The sequence below is a fragment of the Furipterus horrens genome, unplaced genomic scaffold (genome assembly GCF_987537825.1).
Source record: "Furipterus horrens unplaced genomic scaffold, mFurHor1.1.pri manual_scaffold_5, whole genome shotgun sequence".
NCBI lineage: Eukaryota > Metazoa > Chordata > Mammalia > Chiroptera > Furipteridae > Furipterus > Furipterus horrens.
This window is the reverse complement of record NW_028327175.1, coordinates 158,348,147-158,371,608: the sequence shown is the minus strand read 5'-3', so window position 1 is coordinate 158,371,608 and position 23,462 is coordinate 158,348,147. Positions and strand designations below refer to the sequence as shown.

Here is a 23,462-nt window from a genome sequence, read left to right as displayed (position 1 = left end):
ATGTTTTTATTTTCTTTCTGCTTCTGCACCAAAATTGTAGATTTCTATAGAAAATGGAATTTTTCCAGGACATTTTCTTATTTATAACTTAATCTGTTTCTTTCATCTGTTAAAATCTGCATACTAATTAAAATTCCATGATTTTAAATAAAGTTGTCAGAATTTATGTAACTAAATCGTTGACATGCCCTTTGATGCTGCTGCTGTTGCCAGGAATATTTTTGTCACTTTTTTTGATAATTGAAATGAGAATCTTGCTTACTTTGCATATTTTAAGGATGACAGGTCATTCTTAAAGTGATATAAATTTACAAATGTTTGTTTAAAAATGAATTGTTGCCCTGGCTGTTGTGGCTCATAGGATTGAGCTCTGGCCTGTGAACTGAAAAGTTGCAGATTTAATTCCCAGTCAGGGCACACGCCTGGGTTGCAGGTCCCTGGTTGGGGGGTGTGCAAGAGGCAACCAATTGATGTTTCTCTCACACATTAATGTTTTTCTCCCTCTTCCCCTCTCTCTCAAATCTCTTTTTAAAGTGACCTGTCAAAACAAATCATAATCAAAAATGCATTTTGTATTTGATTTATAAACTAGTTCTGAATAGCTATTTCCAAGAGCCCCCAAAATGTTTGTGTCAGGGACAATAGTCATCCATTCGTCAAACATTTAGTAAACATCTTTTTTAAAAAACACTGTGTGAAGCCCTGGCTGGTGTGGCTTGGTGGACTGAGCACTGGCCTGCGAACCAAAGAATCAGTGGTTCAGTTCCTAGTCATGGCACAAGCCTGGGTTGCTGGCCAGGTCCCCATCTGGGGGTGTGCAAGAGGCAACTTATTGATGCATCTATTGCATATTGATGTTTCTCTCCCTTTCTCCCTGTCTTCCTCTCTAAAAATAAATCAGTAAAATCTTCAAAAAAATAGTGTGGATATGTCACAAAAATCATGTTCACACAAATTCTAGATAGGCTTCTACAGTAGAGCAAATGTTAATGTATATGTATGTTAATGTTAATGTATGGTCTCTATAGTGACCATAGAGAAGAATTTGGTAATCTGTATAGAATTTTTAATGAAAGTGGTTGAATGATTTTTTTCTTGGCAGTATTTTTGACAGGTAGCGATCGCATTCCTATTCTTGGTATGAAGAGTCTAAAACTAGTCATCCAGTCAACAGGAGGTGGTGAGGAGTATCTCCCAGTTTCTCATACCTGTTTTAATCTTCTGGATCTTCCAAAATATACAGAAAAAGAAACTCTACGCTGTAAACTGATCCAAGCTATTGATCACAACGAAGGCTTCAGTTTAATATAACTTTTACTGCAAAAGCATTCAACTAGTGTTTTCTTGTGGGGGTGAATTCAGCAATGTTAGAGGGAGGGACTGTTATAATTCTTACTTGCAAAATATTCAGTGTTATTCATGAAAGCCAAGAAATATTAAAGGAAAAGTACAAATTGTGTTAATCTTATTGAATAGAACCATGGATTTTCTTTTTTTTTTTTTTGCCATTCCCCCAATAAACATACAAGTATTGTGAATACACTGAAGTTTTACTAATTAAGTTTTAAGTTTTAAGAATCTGCATATTTCACAAATGATCTGGTGTGTGAGTGCATGGTAATGATGCTTGATTTTTCTTCAATCACTGGGTGAAAAAACCTTTTAACTTTGGCCTGCAATAGTCATTTGATTATTTTTTCATTTTGTAAATAATGTTGTTTTGTAATAAAATAGTATGTTCTGATACCAGTAGTTTCTATGGTTGTAATTGAACTGAACTGACTTTTAAGGGTTAAAAAAAAAATTATGATTTAAACCTTATTCTAAGAATTTTAAAAGCAAAAAATTAGCATGGTGTAAACACAATCTTTGCTTTTTTGCTAGAATAAACGTCCTTGTTCAAACCTAAATTATGGACAGTAGTTATCTAAACTTGTATTTCTTTCCTTTTGTGATAAATGGGAAGTTATCAGAAAGCTTAATATTTAGTAGTGTAAGAACTTTGTCCTACAATTGCTAGAAACAGACATTGGCTACTACGAGAGCCTGTCACTGGCTTATAGCTTTCAAAACTATTGATGCTACAGACTAGTCAATATTCAGTGCTTTAAAACTTTCCTTGAATTTTTAAGAAACAAATCTTAGCAGTTTTATGGTGCTGATGTTTAGTTATCTCCTGTCATTAAATTGTAACAGTTGATGCAACACATGTGACTTTCTGCTATAATGCAAATATTTATTTTTTAAATTTATAAAAATATGCTGTGAAAACTGTTCAAATAATAAAGATTTATTGGTTTAATATTTAAATTTTCAGTGGTTCTCATACAAGATTCAAAATTCTTCAAGAGTGATATCTCAGGGAAGGTCTGTTAAATTTTGGATTGTTTCCATTCCCATACAAACTTGTCTTTTATAGAGGTCCTCAAGTTTCATAGCTGTAATTCCAAAATCAAAACTCTTTAAAAAATTTGCATGTCTCATTTTACAGCAAAACCTAATGTGAATTGTTGCAGTTATTTATGGTATTAAATGGGACTAAAGGGGATTATTTGTACATTTTATTGTGGGCACTATTAACATAATTACTTGAGTTTGAGTTAAATGCTGCCCAGACCCATATGGGGTGCTACCATGTGCTTAAAAAATTCTTTAACATTCATAATTCCAAAATGCAAATGAGCCCAGGGTTTTTGGAGAAGAGATTGTGGATCTGTACTTCTCAGAAGTTTAACCTAAAAACTTCTACTGGTGAGCCATAGGTGTCTTTTTATATAGATGGAAGCCCTAAAACAGTATTTTCATTTAAGGTATTTTTCCTCAAAATAGCATTCTTCCCTATGAAAATTAATCCATGTGCTTGATACTATACTGTTTCCCTGTGCATCCTTTCCTTAAGGTAGTGATTGTTCACATCAAAAAACGTGTGTCAGGTGCTTTTTTTTCTTTAGCAACCAATCTCAGTATGCTGTGAAGCTGATTTGTGAGACAGCAGTCGCTTTGGAGCAATTCAGATGGAGTACACTGGACAAATATTTTAATAACCTGTTACCTTATCTGGGAACGCAACAGTACAAGGTTTAATTTGGGTAAGTCTGATATTCTTTTCCTGCCTCTGTCGTGCAGACACACAATAACATTACCAGAGATTCATGGTAGAAAATTAAAATCAGTGACAATTTTTCAAATACCCATTTGCATTTTAAAACTAAAACAATAAAACTACCTTGAGCTCTGTAGACCAGAGTAGAAAGCAGGCAAGTACTGAGTTCACTAAATTTTAAGGATCATGATTAAAGTTGGCTAAACTTGAAAATATTTGGCCTCCCCACAGATTTGTTTGTTTGTAAGAGCAACCTGTCTTAAATAGTAATTTTAACCAGTAGCCATTGTTCAGGCTTAGAAAGCTAAACCAAGACATGCCTCTAAAGTGGTATGAAATAAAAGCAGGACACAGGTTTTTTAACTGAGAGTCCCAGCCTTCTCATAGGTTCCACTCATAAGGACCATTCATTGGGGTTCATTTCTACTAACAGCTTAAATTTTAGCCTTCCTGACATGTTACTGCGATTAGTTTAACAAAAAGCCCCAAATCAAAGTGTAATATGCATAGGGCAGTCTTCTCCTGAAGAGCATATGGTGAGCTCTCCGAAAGCAAGAGAGTTCTGGTTCTCAGTCTCTTCATACTCCCCAGCCTTTTACAATTTGGCCATACAAACTCGCGGTAGTTTTCTCCTTGTGCTAAAGAATTCACCCATTTCAGTAGGCACCCACTCTTGCCAGTGTTAATTGGTGAACTATTTCTAAAGAGAAATTGGGAAGTCTGCCTATTTTATATAAGTCAACCTTCGCTGTTACACCATCCATTGGAAACTTAACTGCAAAAGGTTGGTTCCTTATTCCTTTCCTGTCTCAACCCTTGCTATACTTTTGAATCACCTGGGGACAAGCCCCACGTTATGCCAAATAGATCTTTATCTCAAAGAGGTGATGCTCAGAAGGTTACACATTTTTAATTTCCCTGTTGAAAGCTACTCTGTTTCTGCTAGCACTCTAGCTTCAGTTTGAGGCTTAGGTTTATGGTAATTCATTTCTAAGTGGAGAGGTTTTGGTGTGCTTATTAGCACACTGCCATTTTAAATTAAAAGGCTATGAGTTGAGCCTTGTTTCAAATAAATAATCAAATCATAGGTGGATGATGTGAAACACCATTGATTGACGTTACACCATTATTGTATAACATCTGAGGATGTTGTTTTGCAGGTAATTTTTCTAGTGCAAGCAGGATATACCAGGGCAGAATGCTTTAATTCACTTCAAAAGTTTGTGGGGAAGGCAGGCAGGAGACCTGACAGCAGTCAAGGTTTCATTCATTACATGTACTTTTAAGGGGTGTGTTCCTGGCCTCTTGAATAGTAGTACTTTCTCTCTCAAGAATTCAAACAGACTAAGTAGTTATCCAGGTCAGCCTCAAAAAGTTCAAACCCAGTAAGGTCTGCAGTCTTTTTTTCTTTTTGTCCATTCCTTCTTGCATGAAGATTTGGAAGATCTAGCACCAGGAGACTAAGTTTCACATTAAACCTGGCTGCTTTTACAACATGAGCTTTGAATTCATTACATGTGCACCATTCCTTATTGCCCACCCCCAAGTATTTATATATCAAGTTTTTCTTAAGCCCTGTCTTTCCACCACATTTTATCTACTAAGGCCCCCAACCTAGAATGGTTGAAACAGTTTTGAAACTTTTGGTGATATACCAGTTGCTACAAAGAGCACTATCAACGTTTGCCTAAGTACCGTTCTGGTTAGACGATTATAAATTGAATGAAGAAATTTACTATGAAAAGGAAGTATCTTATTAGCCCTCAAAGCTGTACAAACTGCAAGATTTTAAAATTTTATAACTTGAGCAATGTAAGTTAATGGGAAAAAGGTCAAATGACAATTTTAATAGACTTTAAAACAGTGTACAAGTATAAAACACTGGTTTTGTATTTCAAAAGTTGGAGGAAGATATCCAGTCATTAAACAGTCTACAAAACATATGCCAGTAGATTACATAAAAGACTATGTACAATATAAAAAGAGCTGAAAACAGTCTTCACTGTAAAAATAATTTAAAACAAATTTTTCAATTTAAAATATATCTATAGCACAAACACATCATGCAAATGAAAAACTAAATATACTGCATTCTTTAGTGTAGCCAAATAAATTTCAGATCGAGACAAATAGCCAGGGAAGTGGCCGTTCAATAATTTTTTTTTTTTTCCTCTGGCAATAATGGTCCTAGCTGGATTTTATGTTTGAAGAACAGCTATATTTTCAAAGTCTTTTTAAAAATCGTAATAAATACCAAAGCATAAGAATACTTTAATTTGGGAGTAATGTTGGGAAAAGTCTGGAAAATAAATGTTTAGTGTGCAATTTTATAAAGTATGAACTTATTTGAAAGGCTAGAAGCTTCTGCAGCTGAGAAAGTTGATCTCTACTTTTAAGGCAGGCTAAGCTTTTAAATAAAGACACAATAGAAACTAATTTCATTCATTCAACTCTGCTGCTATTACAGGTTACATCATGTTTCTCTCCATAATACTAGGCTAGCAGTTTGGTGTTTATTGCACCAAATACTCCCAACAGGAGACATGTACTTACTGGCTTAGTATGTTACTACTTTGGAACCATATTCGGGGACCTGTCACTCTCCTCATCCGTGGAAAAGCAAAGCAACAGTCCCCATAATGTCATACCCTCCCCAAAGTACCATTTATATAGATCATAAAGGCTTTTGCAAAGTCAACATCTTGGCAGTTTAATACTTGTGGGAAAGGATCAATGTAAGCTCTACCACAGTGATAGGTATGCAAACAACAGTGGCAAAAATTCTTAAATTAAGGGGACCCAGGCAGGCACTATTGTTTCTAAAGCAATTGAAACATTTGCAAAGCATTTATTTGTTTTACAGGTTCGTTTTATGAGCCAATATAGACACCTCTACATGTCCACAGGTAGGTACAAAAGCCATCTTCACTTGAACAGTACAGTATTCGTGAAACTTAGCACCTGGTCTTACTTTAAAAAGCAGACAACTGAGTGCTTTCCCACATATTGTTGAATTCCTTCTACTCACATTGCATGTCATGAGATTCTTTTTAAAGTTAGCTGCCACAAGTTTTGGAAAATGCCAGTGTTTAAAAATAGGTTATTGTGCTAATAAAGAATCAAAAGTTTAGCAGAACAGAGATTTGAGAATTTCAAATCATTCAATGTTACAGAGAAAAAAAGTGAAAATACCATTCTTTGGTCTAGATAAGCTGTTCCCTTTACATTTAATTTAACATTCCAATGGCTTTTTGAAAACTTTAAAATGTTGAAATTCACTAAGCAAAATGCGTAAACAAAATTATATATACATATGGATGTATCATACAAATGAACTTCTGAAAGAAAATCTTGACCAAGAGCAGATTAAAGATACATAGTACCTTTACAAAAAAAGAAGTTAGTGTTGAGTGTAAAGTACAGAAATAAGGAAGTTAAAAATTACCCATGGGGAAAAAAAATCTATTTTACTAGTCTATAAATATTACACCTTTCTTGTTTCTGTTGTTCTATCATGTTCACAAGTAAACATTCATTTTGACATGCTAAGTTCTTAATGCTGGTGGAACAATTCCTGTACCTGGACAACTACATTATGACTTGTTTGATGGATAGTTAATGTCTATTGCTTCCTGTTTCATAGATACAGCTTCATTAACCGCCTCCTGATCACCTCCATCAGCTCCAACTCTTTCATTAATATCAGCATCATCTTCCAAACCATTGTAAAATTCTTCAATCTCACTTTCATCTTCCATGGGTTCTTCTAAACTTGGACTCTGGCATGTTCCACTATCAGTATTACTGCCACAAGAACTAGAGGATAAGACGTCATCTTCAGAGTCTGAATAAACCTCAGCACCATGGAAAATATAACGATTTGGTGGTAAAAACAGATATTGATTACCTGGAATACAGTAATAAAAGAAATAAGTTATTTCTCATTTTATAAGACTAATACAGTCTGGGCAGTCTGGATTAACTGTAGGCTCAAACTCTTGACTTTCATCTGAATATCATTAGTAGATGCTGTTATTACTAAAGTGCTTTTCAAAAACGAGTTAAGAGACTCAGTGCTGGATGGAAAACTTGGTCTATTACTCAACAGAGCTTTGTAAATTTGGGCAGTTATCTGCCTTAATTTCCTCATCTAGAAAAAAATGTTTTTAACCCAGTGAAATAAATTATGAAAAATGTAGAGAACCATGTTCAATGTTAAACAGCTCCTTTGAACAGATTTGATGAGATGAAGTATCCAGCCTATCCTACATTAGATACCTAATTCATGTTCACTGAATATAACTTCTCTAAAGCACACATGCTTTCAAAGCATCTTTATTAAGTATTTTTATTTACCTTTATTATAAATCTAAAAATAGTCTCAATATGGCTTCACTATTTATTCAAAGTATTGGGTTGGCCAAAAAGTTTGTTTGGTTTTTTCTATAAGATGGCTGTAGTAGCACTTAGCTGTCTTTAACTACATTTGAGACAATTTAGTTAGATTATATTGTGACAGCTGTCATATCAGCATGCATTTTTTTTTAAAAAAGAAACATCAAAATTGGTGAATTTTTGTGCAGCCATTTTAATAGTGAAGATGGAAGAAAATACACAACCTTTTTGGCACATTATGCTTTCTTATTTTAAGAAAGGTAAAAATGCAACTCAAGCACAAAAAATAAAAGATTTGTGCAGTGTACGGAGAAGGTGCTATGACTGATCGAATGTGTAGGAAGTGGTTTGATAAGTTTCAGCCTGGAGATTTCTCGCTGGACAATGCTTCACGATTGGGTAGACTAGTTGAAGTTGATAGTGATCATATTGAGACATTGAGAAAAATCAAGTTGTTATATACCATGTGGGAGACAGCCGACATACTCAAAATACCCAAATCAATAAAGTTATTGCTGATAATGAAAAATGTGTCTTATTTTATGGAAAAAACTAAACTGATTTTTTTGGCCAACCTGATAGTCTATAGACACTGGCAGCATCACCTGACAGTTTGTTAGAAATTTAAACTCTTTGCCCCATTTCCCACCTACTGAATCAGAATCTATTTTTTTAAAGAGTCTTAATACACATTAAAATATGAGAGAGGAGCAGTCACCTAGCAATGTATTTTAACCTTTTGCCCCAATCACTCCCAATTTTAAATTTACAGTATGTAAGTTTGACCTATAGTAATAAAAGCTCCCCACCCCCAAGCCACAGACCCCAGGTCAAGAGCACATCCTCTAAGATGTTATGAAGAGCACCAGTTTGCATCTATGAACACTATAAAGAGTTGTAAGTCCCAGCTAGGTCCAATTTGGTTCGGGTTTAGCTTCTTTTGTTTAGATTGTAATTTTTGACAATGTATGGGGCCATAAACATTAATAATGAAATTTTTCTACCCTTAAATTCACAAGAACAAATAGCTTCTAATATAAGTATTTTCACACATTATAAATGTTACATTAACACTATATCGCATTCACAAAAGCCTGACTACATAATTGATCTGCAGTGACATGCCATCTGCCAAGCATACCTTAGTTTCTCTTTGAAAAGGCTTTCAAATTTTTTTCTACCCCATCACAACCCAAATGTGACAATTCTGATCAGAAGCCACAAAAATGACTTCACAATCCTCCTAATATATCCCAAATTGCAATGTAAAAACCACTTTCTTCTGTTCCAGAACAACAGTGTATTCTTCAGTTTTCAAAGCCACTAGTATTAATTTCCATGATCAGAGGAGGGAACCAAGAACTTGTATTGTAGTTGCTAACAGACAACCCCATCTGACACTTCTTAATAGGGCCATCTTTAAATGACACCCAGTCTTTTAAGGGGTGCCAGGTCTCCGCCCCAGCACGTGGTTGTGCTACATTGTTCTAATAGTTTTGGTCCATGGTTCTAAGAAAAATGCTTTATTCCACTCTAGGCTCTCACAAAAACTGAGTAATCTTCGCAGTTCAGGTACCCTATGACTGACTTTGCTCTGTTCTTGGCAACCACGATGACACATTTAGTTAGTTTACCTCATATATGCTCCCACTTCCTCCTTTTCAGCCTTGACCTCACGACATAGTGGCAAACTAAAATGAGTTAGTCAAGTCAGGTGGTTAACTTGGCTTTAACAGCTACAATTTTACCCTCTTTTCATCAGTTATCTCTAAATTTTCACAGTGCTGTCTAAATTCTCACAGTGCTGTAAAGTATGTCTTATTTCCATTTTACTGATTTAAAAAGTGGGAGATCAAATAACTTTGCCCAAGGTAGACCTGAGACAACTCTGGTCTAATTCCAAAGCCTGTACTTCTAAGGATAAAAAAAAAGCCAAAGTATAATACCAAAGAGACATCTCCAGGTTTAACTTTGTTCACTGGGGCAAAGAATTTTGTATGTTTGACCTATCCATCAAAAAAATATTCAAAATCTCCAGTGCAAAAGTCTTCCAGTGCATGTACAGCTTAAATTACCATATACAAAGTCTGCCTAAGATTGCAGCATCTAGGTTAAAGAGTGTGTTTCAATTTGATTACATTAGATTTTTCACCAGATGTTACTTGGACTTAAAACGTTGATTTCCAAAAAATAGAAAGTGATTTTACCTATGTTAATACTAATTGGTAGAGATGTTCCATGTGGCAACAGGATAGATTCTATTTCTTAAAATTAATGGAGAAGAATTAGGTGTTTTCTAGATCGGAGACAACACAACATAGTGGTTAAGGGGGCAGGCTCTGGGGTTATGCCTGGAATCCAATCTTAATCCTAGTTGCTACCTTGCATAAGGTATTTAACCTCGATGGTCCTCAGATTTCCCACCTGTAGCAGAGATGTAATAATATTGGGTTGGACAAAAAATCTGTTTATATATAGTTTTTTTTCCATAAAATAAAAGACACATTTTTCATTTTCACCAATAACCTTCATTGTTTTCTATGTTAGCTAGCCCCCACTATAGGCTTGTAATAGGTAGAGACTGGGGTGCTCAGTACTACCAAGAAATTTCACAAACCACTTTGACATGTTCCAACAGGTACAGCACCTACTCCATAAACTCCACAAATCATTTTTTAGCGTTTCAGTTGGGTTTTTACCTTTCTTGAAATACTAAAGCATAATACACCGAAAATGTTGCATATTTTCTTCCACCTTCCAACATTAAAATGGCTGCACAAAATTGACCAATAATTTTTTAATGCATGCTGATATGACAGCTGTCATAATACAATCTAACAACCTGTTTTGAATGAAGTTAGAGACAGCTTAGCACCACTACAGCCATGTACAGAAAAAAGTAAACTTTTGGCCAACCCAATAGTTCTACTTCATGAGATTAAAATCAGATATTGTGTATAAAGCAGCTAGCTGACCTACAAAAGTACTGAAATCTCAAGTTATCATTTCTGCCGGCTATCTCTCTCACCAGACAATGGCAGAGCACTCAATACTTCCCAATTTTTTTAAATTTAATGCTTACCTTCTTACTAAGTACTAAGCATACTTCACATACTATTTCTTCCCCATATTATTTAGGATACCACTGTTTATCTTTCTCTAGCAGGACGACTCAACTTTGTAAAGTTATGTTTAGCTACATAAAGTTGTCCAGTCAGAAAACCTGCCAAAGTTGCTCATTCCTTGCAAATATTTTGTTACAATAATTATACCTTCCAAAATAGTTTCTTACCATCAAGTCGTTTACTAATCTGCTCCTTTGCGAGCTTGGATGGCCAGCACTTTCTCACTGTTTCAGCTACTGAAGTTCTTTCATCCTTCTCCCCAGTGTTGGCACCAATGTTCTTCAAATCTGGGTTCTCCAACTGTTCAGTAACACTTTCAGTGCTGCTAGTAGTCTGTACTACCTGTGACTTTTCTTCCACACAATCTTTTGATTCAGACATATCTGGATCAACATTACTCTTTGTTGCTTGGTCTAAAAACGTGACAATCACTGAAGAATCTGGTGGTGAAGTTCTTTCTGGTGAACTTGAGCCTTCTGAAATATTAAGAGGTGTGGGTGGCAACTCTGACAAATGAGCCAACTCTTTTTGTGTTCGTGGAGGTTTTTCAGTAATTTCTGAAAGCTTTACAGGGTTGCAGCAAAGTTTGGCATATTCACCACCTAACCTATGACACAATTCATTAATTATGACATCACAGTCTCCAAGAAGCTCTACATCAAAATGCAGATGAGGCAAAGGTTCCCTATTAATTAATATCTGAGGCACTTCATGGGGTATGGAACCTAAAAATAGGGTAAAAAGAAGAAAAAGGGAAGGAGGTAAGCAAGCTAATAAATCTACAATAAATGCACGATGCAAAAATCTAACATGCACCCAATACCAAAAAAGGAAACTGGCCACTAATGCCCAACTAACGATTAACATTTCCTCAAGCTATCAAGGAAACAGATGAGCAGTTAACCATCTTTCATAAAATTTTGGTTCCTGCTTCTGTCCACCAGGTTTGTCTCTCAGCAATCTGAAGACTTTTTTACTCTGTACCTCAATTTCCTTGTCTGTATAATGTGGATAAAAACAGTACTTGTCCATAAAGTTGCAGTGAGGATTAAATGAGTTAATGATGTATTTCAAGTGCATAGAAGTGTTCTTGTCACATAGTGATTGTTATTTTACTGAAATAGCTCCTGATATAACTTCTGGTGGCAGAGTAGGTATACTCTGAGCTTGCCTCTTCCCACAATCACATCAAACTTACAACTATATTATAGAACTATGAGAACCACCTAGAGACTAGCTTAACATTAATTCCTTATAAGGATATAAGCCACATTCAAGACTGGTAGGAGGAGCAGAGACATAGAACAGGCAGTTCCCAATCCATGAGATGGACAGCTATACTGCAGAAGTCCCCCCCACCACCACGGAAGGAGCAAGGGGTCCAAGTCCCACATCAGGCTCTGCAAGCCCATGGCACCAGTGCCAAGAAGAGGAGTCCCCATTAACATCTGGTTGTGAAAACCAGCAGGGATTGCTTTGGAGAGTGATAAAAGCTGTGAGGGACAGTGGCACTGCTGTTAAATGACCCATGCTCTAAGCTCCAGCACATGGCAGCAGCTTGAAAAATGCCAGGGACATGGGGAGGAAGTAAATGATCTAACATCAGGGTTAGGGCTGGAGGGCCAGGCATGAGGGTCAACTTTCTTCAGGGATAGAAGTGTTAGCAGACACGTTACTCCTTTGTTGAACTCACCTCCCACCAGCCCAGTGTAGGCAGATGCCATATCTGCGCTCTCCATTAACCTAACATGGTTCACCTGGCCCTGGTGATTCTGAGACCCAGCCCCACCAACTCCCTTACCTGTCCAGAGCCTCTCCTACAGGCTCCTCCACACAATTGGCCTGCCTCAGTTGGCACTGCAAACTTTCTCCAAAGTTCAGACACCTCACACAAGTGTTAGCTGGCCTCAGCTGGTGTTACAAACTCTGAAAGGTCCACAAACCCCACACAATGCAGCAGCCAGCATTGTCATGCACTGTAGCTACTGCCAAGTGGCCGCTTGCCTGGCATAAGCACAACCAGCCTCACCTAGCATTCTAACTCCAGTCAGGTGCCTGCAAGCCTGGCTAAGTGGCCATTCTATGTAACGTCACTCCAACTAAATGGCCACAGCCTAACACAAATGGCAGCTGGGCTCATCTGACACTGCTGTCCCCACCAAAGGGTGCTAAGTCTGGCACAAGTGGCAGCCAGCCTCAGTACATACCACAGCCTCTTCCCAAGCATCTCCAAGCCCTGTACAAGTGGCAACCCACCACTGATCACTTTATAGCTCTACCAAGTTGCCCCAAAACCAGTTCAAGCCATGATTATTCTAGGCCTGCACTGGAGTCCCTCCCAAGAGGCTCTGGACCCAACACACCTGGTGGGTGGCTTCAGACCACTGAGCCCACTACTGATACAACCAAAAGGTGGCCCTCATCTGGCACCAGAGCCCTGCTGAAGTGAGTCACACTCCCTGGGGTCAGCCCACACACAGCTTCTGCACTGCAGTTGCTGCTGGCCCCCACGCTAATCAGCTGGAGGGTCAACCCCACCCACTTCTCTGCAGCAGCAGTGAAGGCCCAACTACAACAGAAAAGAACACAACCCACACAGGGGACACCTCTGGAGCACCCTACTCAGGTGACCGAGGAGACCATTGGAGTCCACAAAACACCTACATAAGGTCACTCTGTCAAAACTTGGAGATGGTCCTGGCCAGGTAGCACAGCTGGTTGAAGCATCGTCCTGATACACCAAGGTTGCAGGTTCAAACCCCGGTCAGGGCACATATAAGAATCAACCAATAAAAACATAATTAAGTGGTAATAAATCCCTGTTTCTCTCTCTCTCTAAATCAATTAATACATAGAAACAGAGAGTCAGCCAAATGAGAAAACAAAGAAACATGTCCCAATGAAAGAACAGAACAAAATTACACAAAAAAGAGCTAACAAAATAGAGACAAGCGATCTACCAGATAAGGATTTCAAAACTCTGGTTGGTTATAAGACTGCTCAATGAACTTAGGAGAACAGATGAACTCAGTGAGAACTTCAAAAAAGAGCTTAAAAAGAAACAGAAAACAAAGAGACCCAATCAATACTGAAAAGTAACTTCAATGCAGAATACACTACAGAGAATCAATAGCAGATTAGATGAATCAGAGAGTCAAACACGATCTGGAAGGCAAAATTGGGAAAAAACACCTAACTGTAACAGCAAAAAGAAAAAAGATTTTAAAATGAAGATAGTTTAAAGGACCTCTGGGACAACACCAAAGATACTAAATTTGCACCACTAGGTTCCCAAGAGAAGAGAGCGAGCAAGGGACAGAAAACCTATTTGAAGAAATAATGACTAAAAACTTCCTGAACCTGACAAAATTGGACATACAAGTCCAGGAGCCCAGAAAAGTCCCAAACAAGTTGAACCCAAAGAGGCCCACCCACACCAAGACACATCATAATTAAAATGCCAAAGTTAAAGACAAAGACAGAATCTTAGCAGCAAGAGAAAAGCAGATAGTTCTCTAAAGGGATCTCTCAGAAGAATGTCAGCTGACTTCAACAGAAACTGCAGGCCAGAAGGGACCAGCACAAAATATTCAAAGTGATGAAAAGCAAGGACATAGAACCATTACTCGAGCAAGGCTATCATTTAGAATTTTAAAAAAGAGCTAAAGAGCTCCGGCGTCAATTCGGTGGCGGCAGTAACGTCCCTTTCTGAGAGCATCTGCCACTTTCATGCAGTAGGTCTTCACTGGAGCCAGGATGGAAAACCAAACAGCCGCCGCCGCGCCCGCGGACTCCAGAGAGGAAAGTGGGCCGCCGCCGGGCGCCGGCGCCCAGACGCAGCCCGAGGACCCCATAACCCTGCTGCTCAGGTTGAGAACACAGACAAAACAACAACTCTTGGAATATAAATCAATGGTTGATGCCAATGAAGAAAAAACTCCAGAAGAAATCATTCCAGAAAAGCAAATTGAAACTAAAATTGAAGAACTGGAAAACGAAATTGAAGAGGCAAAAACGACTTTTGAAATGAAAAAGCTTGCATTAGGATGCAACTTTCGACGGCACTTAGAAAAAACCTAGAGGAAGGTAACATTCAGAATAGTGAGCTCATGGATAACATGAAACACATATTAAAGCTAAATAAAATAATAATGAAATCACAGCAGGAATCTCGTGGTTTGGAGGAAAAACTGCTTGATGTTAAAAAGAAGAGATTTGAATTAAAACGAGCTTCAGAACGTAAGTTTTTAGAAATACAGACTGAAAAGAACAAACAGAAGGATGATTTGGACAATATGGAAAATTCAGACAAGATAAAGATCTTAAAACAAAAGCTACAGATGGAGATACAAATTACTACAGTTATTCAACATATGTTCCAGAACCTCATTTTGGGGAGTAAAGTCAATTGGGCAGAGGATTCTGCTCTTAAGGAAACTGTTCTGCAGCTTGAGAAGAATCTCACCATGATCTAATAAGAATTCTATGTTGGCATTATTTGTTTTTGTCTTCGACATGTCACCTAAATAGCAAACTTTAGGTGAAATATGTTTTTCATTGTTTTTGTTTTAATAGTTTATTCATTTATTTTTAGAGATAGGGGAAGGGAGGGAGGAAGAGAAAGGAGAGAAACATGGATTGGTTGCCTCTCTCACACCCTCAACAGGGAACATGGCCCACGACCCAGTCGTGTGCCCTGACTGGGAATTGAACTGGTGACCTTTCAGTTCTCAGGCCAGCACTCAATCCACCGAGCCACGCCAGCCACCGCTTTTCAGTGGTTTATACTGCAATTTTTATTTTTTAGCTTAATACTATAACATGGAATCTATTGTTTTAAATATGATAATTAAAGTGACTGGCATATTCTAAAAGAATCTGAAAATCCTAGTTTTGCAAGGTTTCAGAAAGACATCATCTAATCAGCTTTTCACTTAATGTGGACATTTTTTCTATAATATTCCTGTAAGTCCCAACTCTCATTTAGAATATGTCTGTGCATTTCTTTGTCCACCAAAATACTAGAAAAATTAGAAAAGCATATCCACATCTCTATTTTTTACCTGTCAGTTGTATTTTATTCAAATAAATCTTATTTTAGATTTATGAAACATTGTGTAAGTTTTAAGGTATACAATGTGTTGAATTGACCACCGTGGCATTAACTAACATCTCCATTATGTGTTAATTATTTCTTTTTTATGCTGAAAACATTTAAGATCTAGTCCCTTCGCAACACTGAAGTATATGATACAGTATTAACTATAATCACAATGCTGTGTGTTAAATCTCCAAAACTTAATCATCTTCGAACTGTAACTTTGTAGCCTTTGACCAGCATCTCTTCAGTTCCCCCAACTCAGGCCTATGCACATCTTTAAACAGTCCAAAATAAAGCACCTTAGCTTTGAAAAAGAAAAAGATATCCAAAGGATTAACAGTTGTCATTATTCTAGAGGAATTGTGACTTTTCTTTTGTATGTCTGTATTTATCACGCATTGCTTTTACAAGTTAAAAAATAAAAATAAATGTTGCTCTTCTAAAAAAAAAAAAAAAAAGAGCTAAAGAGCTTACCAGACAACAAAAATCTAAAGGAGTTCATCACCACCAACCAGTATTACAAGAAATGTTAAAGAGACTTCTTAGGTAGAAAAAAAAGATCAAAAATATAAATAAGGAAAAAAACCTCACTGCCAAAGGCAAACATATATAAAAGCAGTGGATCAGCCCTGGCTGGTGTGGCTCACTGGATTGAGTGCTGGCCTGCAAACCAAAGGGTTGCCAGTTCAATTCCCGGTCAGGGCACATGCCTGGGTTGCAGGCCAGGTACCCAATTGGGGGCACACGAGAGACAACCACACATTGATGTTTCTCTCCCTCTCTTTAAAAAAATAAATGAAAAATATATTTTTTAAAAAGCAGTGGATCAATCAATATAAAGCTAGTACAAAAGTTAAAAGACAAAAATAGATCATGTATAGCTACAACAATAAATTAAGGGAAACACACAAACATACATGCACAAAAGGAGTAAAACATAATAAAAAAAAGTGGAGGGGATAAATAAAAACTGTAGTAATTTTATTTTTTAAGAGAGGGGAAAGGAGGGAGAAAGAGAGGGACAGAAACATCACAGTTGACACTTGCACGCCCCCAAGTGGGGACCTGGCCTGCAACCCAGGCATGTGCCCTAACCAGGAATTGAACAACTGACCCTTTGGTTTGCAGACCAGTGCTCAATCCACCGAGCCACACCAGCCAGAGCTGTAGTGATTTCAGAATGTGTTCAAACTTAAGCAGTTATCAACTTAAAATAGACTGCTCTAAAAACTTGGTATATATTAAATACAAGTAAACATAGTACGAAACAATCAGAAAACAACAAAAAAGCAATACTATATAATTATCAATAGTTACTTTAACGGTAAATTAGGACTTCCAGCCAAGATGGAGGTGTAGGTACACATGCTGCATCTCCCTCCACAACTAAGAGGGAATACATCTACTTCAAAATTAGACACAGCCAGAAGTTCCAGAAAACTGAGCTGCATGGAAATCCAACAAAGACAAAGAAGAAATACTCATCCAGACAGGTAGGAGGGGTGGAGCCAGGGCAGAGAGGACGTGGTGTAGTGGCGGCAGCAGTGGCAGGCCGGCAGAAAGTGCAGTCACACGTTTTAAAATGTAGGGAAGGACACCTGGGGAGCACTCCCAGCATCAGACCAGACCAGACTGCGCAGCTCACAGTTCCAGTGCTGGGGAAAATAAAGCCTCACTGCTTCTGACTGTGCAAATCAGTGGGGGTTGGGGCAGAGGAAGAAACTGCCGGTCTCTCAGCAGAGTTCGTTTGTTTAGAGGGTCCTCACAGTCCTAGAACATCCGCAGACCCACCCACCCTGGGAACCACGGCCAGGGCAACAGCCGGAGGGGCATGAGTCCCATAGAGGAAGAGAGAGAAGTGCCTGGAAAAGGGGCGAGTGCTGAGCAAGCGACATTGTTCCCTCAGACCCCTCCCCACATACACAGCGCCACAACGTGGTGAAACGGGTCACCGGTACTGATGAATACCTATGGCTCTGCGCCTCACAACGTAACAGGTGCAACAGCTCTACCTAAGACACAGAGGCAAACAAACACAGGAGCCTGTCAAGTCGAGAAGACAGAGAAGTATGGCCCAAAAGAGGGAAGAGCTCAAGGCTCCAGTGGAAGAACTAAGCAACAAGGAGATAGCCAACCTAACACACAAGAGTTCAAAACACTGGTGATAAAGCTGCTCACAGGACTGACAGATATGCTTGAGTACAGCAAAAGTACTTCTAAGTACTTTTCACTAAGGCTAAGCTTAGTGAAACGAAGGCAAATCCACATGAAACTAATGGTGAAGGGAAGAAAACTGGGGTTCAAATCAATGATCTGGAACATAAGGAAGAAATAAACAGTCAACCAGAAGGAGGAAATAAGAATTGAAAAAGAACAAGGACAGGCTTCAGAACCTCTATGACAACTTTAAACATGCCAACACCCAAACCATAGGGGTGTCAGAAGGAGAAAAGGAAGAGCAGGAAGTTGAAAACTTATTTGAAAAAACAATGACGGAAAACTTCCCAACTTTGTCAAAGGAAACAGACATACAAATCCAGAAAGCACAAAGTCCCAAACAAGGTAGACCCAAAGAGGACCATACCAAGACACATCATAATTAAAATGTCAAAGGCTGAAGATAATCTTAAAAGCAGCAAAAGAAAAGCAGAGAATTACCTACAAAGGAGAACCCACAACACTATCAGCTGATTTCTCAAAAGAAACTTTGCAGGAAAGAAGAGAATGGCAAGAACTATTCAAAGTGATGAAAAGAACCTACAACCAAGATTACTCTATCCAGCAAATCTATCATTTAGAATGGAAAGGTAGATGAAGTGCTTCCAAGGCAAGGTAAAGCTAAAAGAGTTCATCACCACCAAACCCTTATTATATGAAATGTTATGTGGGCTTACTTAAGAAAAAGATCAAAATTTTGAACAGTAAAATGACAACAAACTCAAACTATCAACAACAGACTCTAAAAAATAAAAACAAAACAAACTAAACAAACACCCAGAATAGAACAGAATCACAGATATGGGAATCATCTGGAGGGTTATCAGCTAGGAGAGGGAAGAAGCAGAAATGGAGAAATGGTGCAAGGATTAAGAAGCATAATTGGTTGGCACAAAATAGACAGTGAGAAGTTAAGAAGAATATAGGAAAGGATGAAGCCAAAGAACCTACATGCACAACCCATGGACATTAAGGAAGGAAGGGGATAGGTGGAGCAGGGCAAAGGGAAAAAAATGGGACAACTGTAACAGCATAATTCATAAAATATACTTACAAAAAATGAAAAGACAAAAAAAAAGCTGAGGTAGCAATGCTTCTATCAAACAAAATAGACTTTACAACAAACTCTGTGAGCCCTGGCCTGGTGTCTTGGTTGGTTGGAGCATCATCTCAATAAACCAAGACTCCTGATTCGATCCCCAGTCAGGGTACATACAAGAAGCAACCAATGAATGCATAAATAAGTATAACAACAAATCGATGTTTCTTTCTCCCTTCCTCTCTCATAAATAAATAAATAACAAAGGCTGGAACAAGAGACAAGGGCGTTTCACAATGATAAAGGGACCATTTCAAGGAAAGGATATAACTTGTAAACATTTACATTTCCAATGCAGGACCACCAGATCTATAAAGGGAGCGATCGACAGTAATACAGTAAAAGTATAGGATTTGTCCTGGCTAGTGTGGCTCAGTTCACTGAGTGCTGACCTGCGAACCCAGTCAGGGCACATTCCTGGGTTGCAGGCCAGGTGCCCTGTTGGGGACACGCGTGAGAGGCAACCGTACATTGATGTTCTTTACCTCTCTTTCTCCCTCCCTTCCCCTCTCTATAAAAATAATATTAAAAAAAAAAAAAAGTACAGGACTTAAACATCAATGGATAGATCATTCAAACAGAAAATCAACAAGAAAAGTGTCTTTAAATGTATTAGACCAGATGGATTTGGTTGAGATTTTTTTGGAATATACGTTCTTTTCACGTGCACATGGGTTATTTTCCAGAACAGCCCTCTAAATTTAAGAATGAAATCATATCAAACATCTCTGATCACAAAGGTATATACTAGAAATCAATTAAAAGGAAACCGAAAAGCACACAATCACACGGAGGTTAAATAACATGCTAGTACACAATGAAAATACCTTACACAAATGAAAACACAATGGCCTGAAGTCTATGGGACACTGCCAAAGGAGTTCCAAGAAGGAAATTCATAGCAATACAGGCTTACCTCAAGAAATAAGAAAAGCTTTAAATAAATAATCTAACCTTACATCCAAAGGAACTAGAAAAAGAACAAAGACTAAGGTGAGTAAAAGGAAGGAAATAATACAAATTAAACCAGAAACGATGCAATATAATCTTAAAATACCAAAGACACCAAGAGCAGGTATTTGAAAAGATAAATTTAATCATCCTTAAAAAACAAACAATAATCTTTCAGCCAGATTCATCAAGAAAGAACCCAAATGAATTTCAAAAATCAGAAAGAGAGTTGACAACCACAGAAAAACAAACGATGATGAGAAAATACTACAATTATACGCCAACAAACTGGACAACCAGGAAGAAATGGATAAATTCCTAAAAACACAAGCTTCCAAGACTGAATCAGAAGAAACACAAAATCTGAATAACTTCTAACAAAACTGAAATCAGTAATCAAAAAACACTCAACAAATAAGTCCTCAACCAGATGCCTTCACAGGTGAATTTTCCAAAACATTCTAAAGAATTAAAACCTATACTTCTCAAACTATTCCAAAAAATTGAAGAGAAGGGAGAGGTCCCAAATTCATTTTACAAGGCCAGTATTACCCTGATACCAACACCAAAAACACTACAAAAAGAAAAAAAAAGAAAAAACTATGCATAGTATCCCTAATAAACATAGATGCAAAAATCCTCAATAAAATATTAGCAAATGAATTCAGCAATGCATTAAAAATATCATACACCATGATCAAGTGGGATTTATTCCTGGGATGCAAGGTCTGTTCAATATCTACAAATAAGTTCATGTGAATAACCATCAACAAAATGAAAGATAAAAATGACTTCCGGCCAAGATAGAGGCCTAGACTGACATGCTCAGTCCCCCTCCACAACTAAGAAGGAGTACAACTACCGCAAAACCAGAAACAACCAGAAGTTCCTGAAACTAAAGCTATGTGGAAGTCCAGCAAACAAAGATATAAGGAAGTGGTGCTCATCTGGACGGGTAGAAGACGCAAAGCAGGGGCGGAGAGGTCAAGCTGTGCTGGCAGCAGCAGCTGTGGCGAAGACGGCAGGACCGCAATAAGCACAGACACCCATATTTAAGGGGAGGTGAGAAGGGCCTGGGGAGCACCCCTGGCTGCAGACCAAACCCATCAGCTCGCGATTTCAATGTCAGGGAAGGCAGACCCCCACTGCCTCGGACTGTGAGGGCTGGAAGGCATGGGGATGGAGGAAGAGGCTCCTGGTCTCTCAGCAGAGAGTAATGGCAGGAATCCATCTTGGACTCCCGCCCCCACACAAAATGCCACAGTGTGGTGAGAAGGGTCGCCCGGTTGTGACAAGTGCATGGGGCTCCGCCCCCTATAGCATAGGAGGTGTGACAGCCAAGCCCAGGAAACCAAGGTAAACACAAACTGTCAGGATGGTAAGAATCATGATAGAGATCCTAATCACGCAGCTGACCAGACAGCAATTATATGATCTATCGGACCAGCAGATAGGAAATCTTTCTGAGGCTCAGTTCAGAGATCTGGTTATAAGAAAGCTTACAGACCTAACAGCAGATCTTAAACAAGATGGGGAAGGAATGAAGGCTACTCCTGCTGAAATGAATGAAAATACATATGAAACAAGTAGTGAGGGAAGGAAAACCAGGGATCATATCAACAAGTCAGAACACAGGAAAGGAAAACACAGTCAACCAGTGCAGAGAGAGGAAACGAAAAGTGAGGAAAATGAGGAGAGGCTCAGAAACCTATGGGACAGCTATAAGTGGGCAAACATCCGAATCATAGGGTTGCCAGAAGGTGAAGAAGAACTAGAAACGGAAAAATTATGTGAAAAAATAATGAAGCAGAACTTCCCTAACTTGGGGAAGGAAATAGACTTACAGGTCTAGGAAGCACAGAGTTCCAAAACAACTGGACCCACGGAGAACCACACCAAGACACATTATAATCAAAATGTCAAAAATTAAGGATAAAGAGAGAAGAAAAAATTTATGTACAAAGGGGTCCCAATTAGACTATCAGCTGATTTCTCAAAAGAAACTCTGCAGGCAAGAAGGGACTGGCAAGAAATATTCAAAGTAATAAAAAGCAAAACCTACAACCATGATTACTCTATCCAGCGAAGCTGTCATTCAGAATAGAAGAGCAGAGAAAGTGCTTCCAGGACAAAGTAAAACTGAAGGAGTTCATCAGATCCAAACCACTGTTATATGAAATGTTAAAGGGACTTATTTAGGAGAAAGAGGATCAAAACTATGAACATTAAAATGAAAACTGTATCATAACAACCAACAACAGAAGCTAGGGAACTGAAACAAAGGCAAACTAAGTAGGCAACCAGAATGGAAAAAGAATTATAGGTATGAGGAACATATTGGGGGGAGGTCAGGGGGGAGGGAGAAGGGGGGAAAGGGAGGGAGATGGTACAGGAATTAAGAAGCACAGTAGGAGGGAGTGGAGTAGACAGGAAGATGTTGAGAACTATATGCACAACCAATGGGCTAAGAAGGAGTACAACTGGAGGGAGGGGGAGTCACTGAGTGGAGGGGAACAAAGGGAAAAGAAATTGGGACAACTGTAACAGCATAATCTATAAAGCATATTTTTTTTTAAAAATGAAGGATAAAAATCATATGATCATATTGCCCTGGCCGGGTAGCTCAGTTGATTGGAGCATCACCCTATACACCGAAGGTTGCGGGTTCAATTCCCAGCCAGGGCCCATACCTAAGCTGCAGGTTCAATCCCTGGTTGGGGTGTGTATGGGAGGCGGCAAATCAATGCTTTTCTCTCACATCGATTTTCTCTCTCTAAAAATCAATGCACATATCCTTGGGTAAAGATAAAAGAAATTCTCTGCCTTACCATTAAGGAGGAAAAAATAACTCAAAAATAAAGGAGTTTCTAAATTTTCATGGTTCATTTAATTACAAATTGTCGTATATTGTAATTTAATAGAATTTCATAATTTTTTAGGGAAGAGTTATACTGCTAAAAGTAACTACATATAGGGTAGGAAAAAGACAGCATTAGTGTTTTACTCCTTGTCTCTGTTTACTCTAGCTGCCTATTCGATTGCTGGTGTAGGAATCTAATTTAATTCACTAAGAGTTTGATATTCTTTTTCTCCTTCCCTCATTTTTAGGGCACACCTGATGCAACTGAGTTAGTCCCTTTATCTTCCTCCTCTCCCTTGCTTCCTCACTAGAGGAAGAAAAAAAGGTTGTATAAGAGCATGTGTTAAGGAAATACTCCTAACACATAGGGACTGCAATTGTATTTGAGCTTTTTTTATACACACAAATACCATTATGGATAAAGTAGATTCACATACAATGATTATGACAAGGCATGACTGTTATTTTTACAAAAACAAACCAATCATTCTGAATCCGCAAATTCTATCTTATTTAATGTTACAATTCTGTCAAGCCATACATTTTAACTTAAAAGTTGAACTGTTCCCCATTGTCTTAATTTTCAATTACATTATAATTTGACATTATTT

The 23,462-nt window shown here is 38.1% G+C and overlaps 2 protein-coding genes and 1 pseudogene across 5 annotated transcripts in view; 2 read left to right on the top strand and 1 right to left on the bottom strand.

Annotated features, from left to right (window-relative positions):
- The window catches only part of HERC4 (HECT and RLD domain containing E3 ubiquitin protein ligase 4), a 127,922-nt gene extending 126,424 nt beyond the window's left edge, over nucleotides 1-1,498 (top strand). For all 4 annotated transcript variants that reach the window (XM_090278095.1, XM_090278097.1, XM_090278093.1 and 1 more), the window contains one exon: nucleotides 1,103-1,498. In XM_090278095.1, coding sequence (XP_090134221.1) covers nucleotides 1,103-1,311 — 209 coding nt within the window. In that variant the 3' untranslated portion in view covers nucleotides 1,312-1,498. The remainder of the gene's footprint in view (nucleotides 1-1,102) is intronic.
- Nucleotides 1,499-5,935: 4,437 nt separating this feature from the next.
- Nucleotides 5,936-23,462, bottom strand: part of SIRT1 (sirtuin 1) — a 37,148-nt gene continuing 19,621 nt past the window's right edge. The window contains exons 8-9 of the mRNA XM_090278092.1: nucleotides 10,791-11,348; nucleotides 5,936-7,010 (exon numbers count right to left, since the gene is read on the bottom strand). Of these exons, the coding sequence (XP_090134218.1) occupies nucleotides 6,697-7,010; nucleotides 10,791-11,348 (872 nt within the window). The 3' untranslated portion in view covers nucleotides 5,936-6,696. The remainder of the gene's footprint in view (nucleotides 7,011-10,790; nucleotides 11,349-23,462) is intronic.
- On the top strand, nucleotides 14,380-15,382 carry LOC150010174 (centromere protein H pseudogene; annotated as a pseudogene).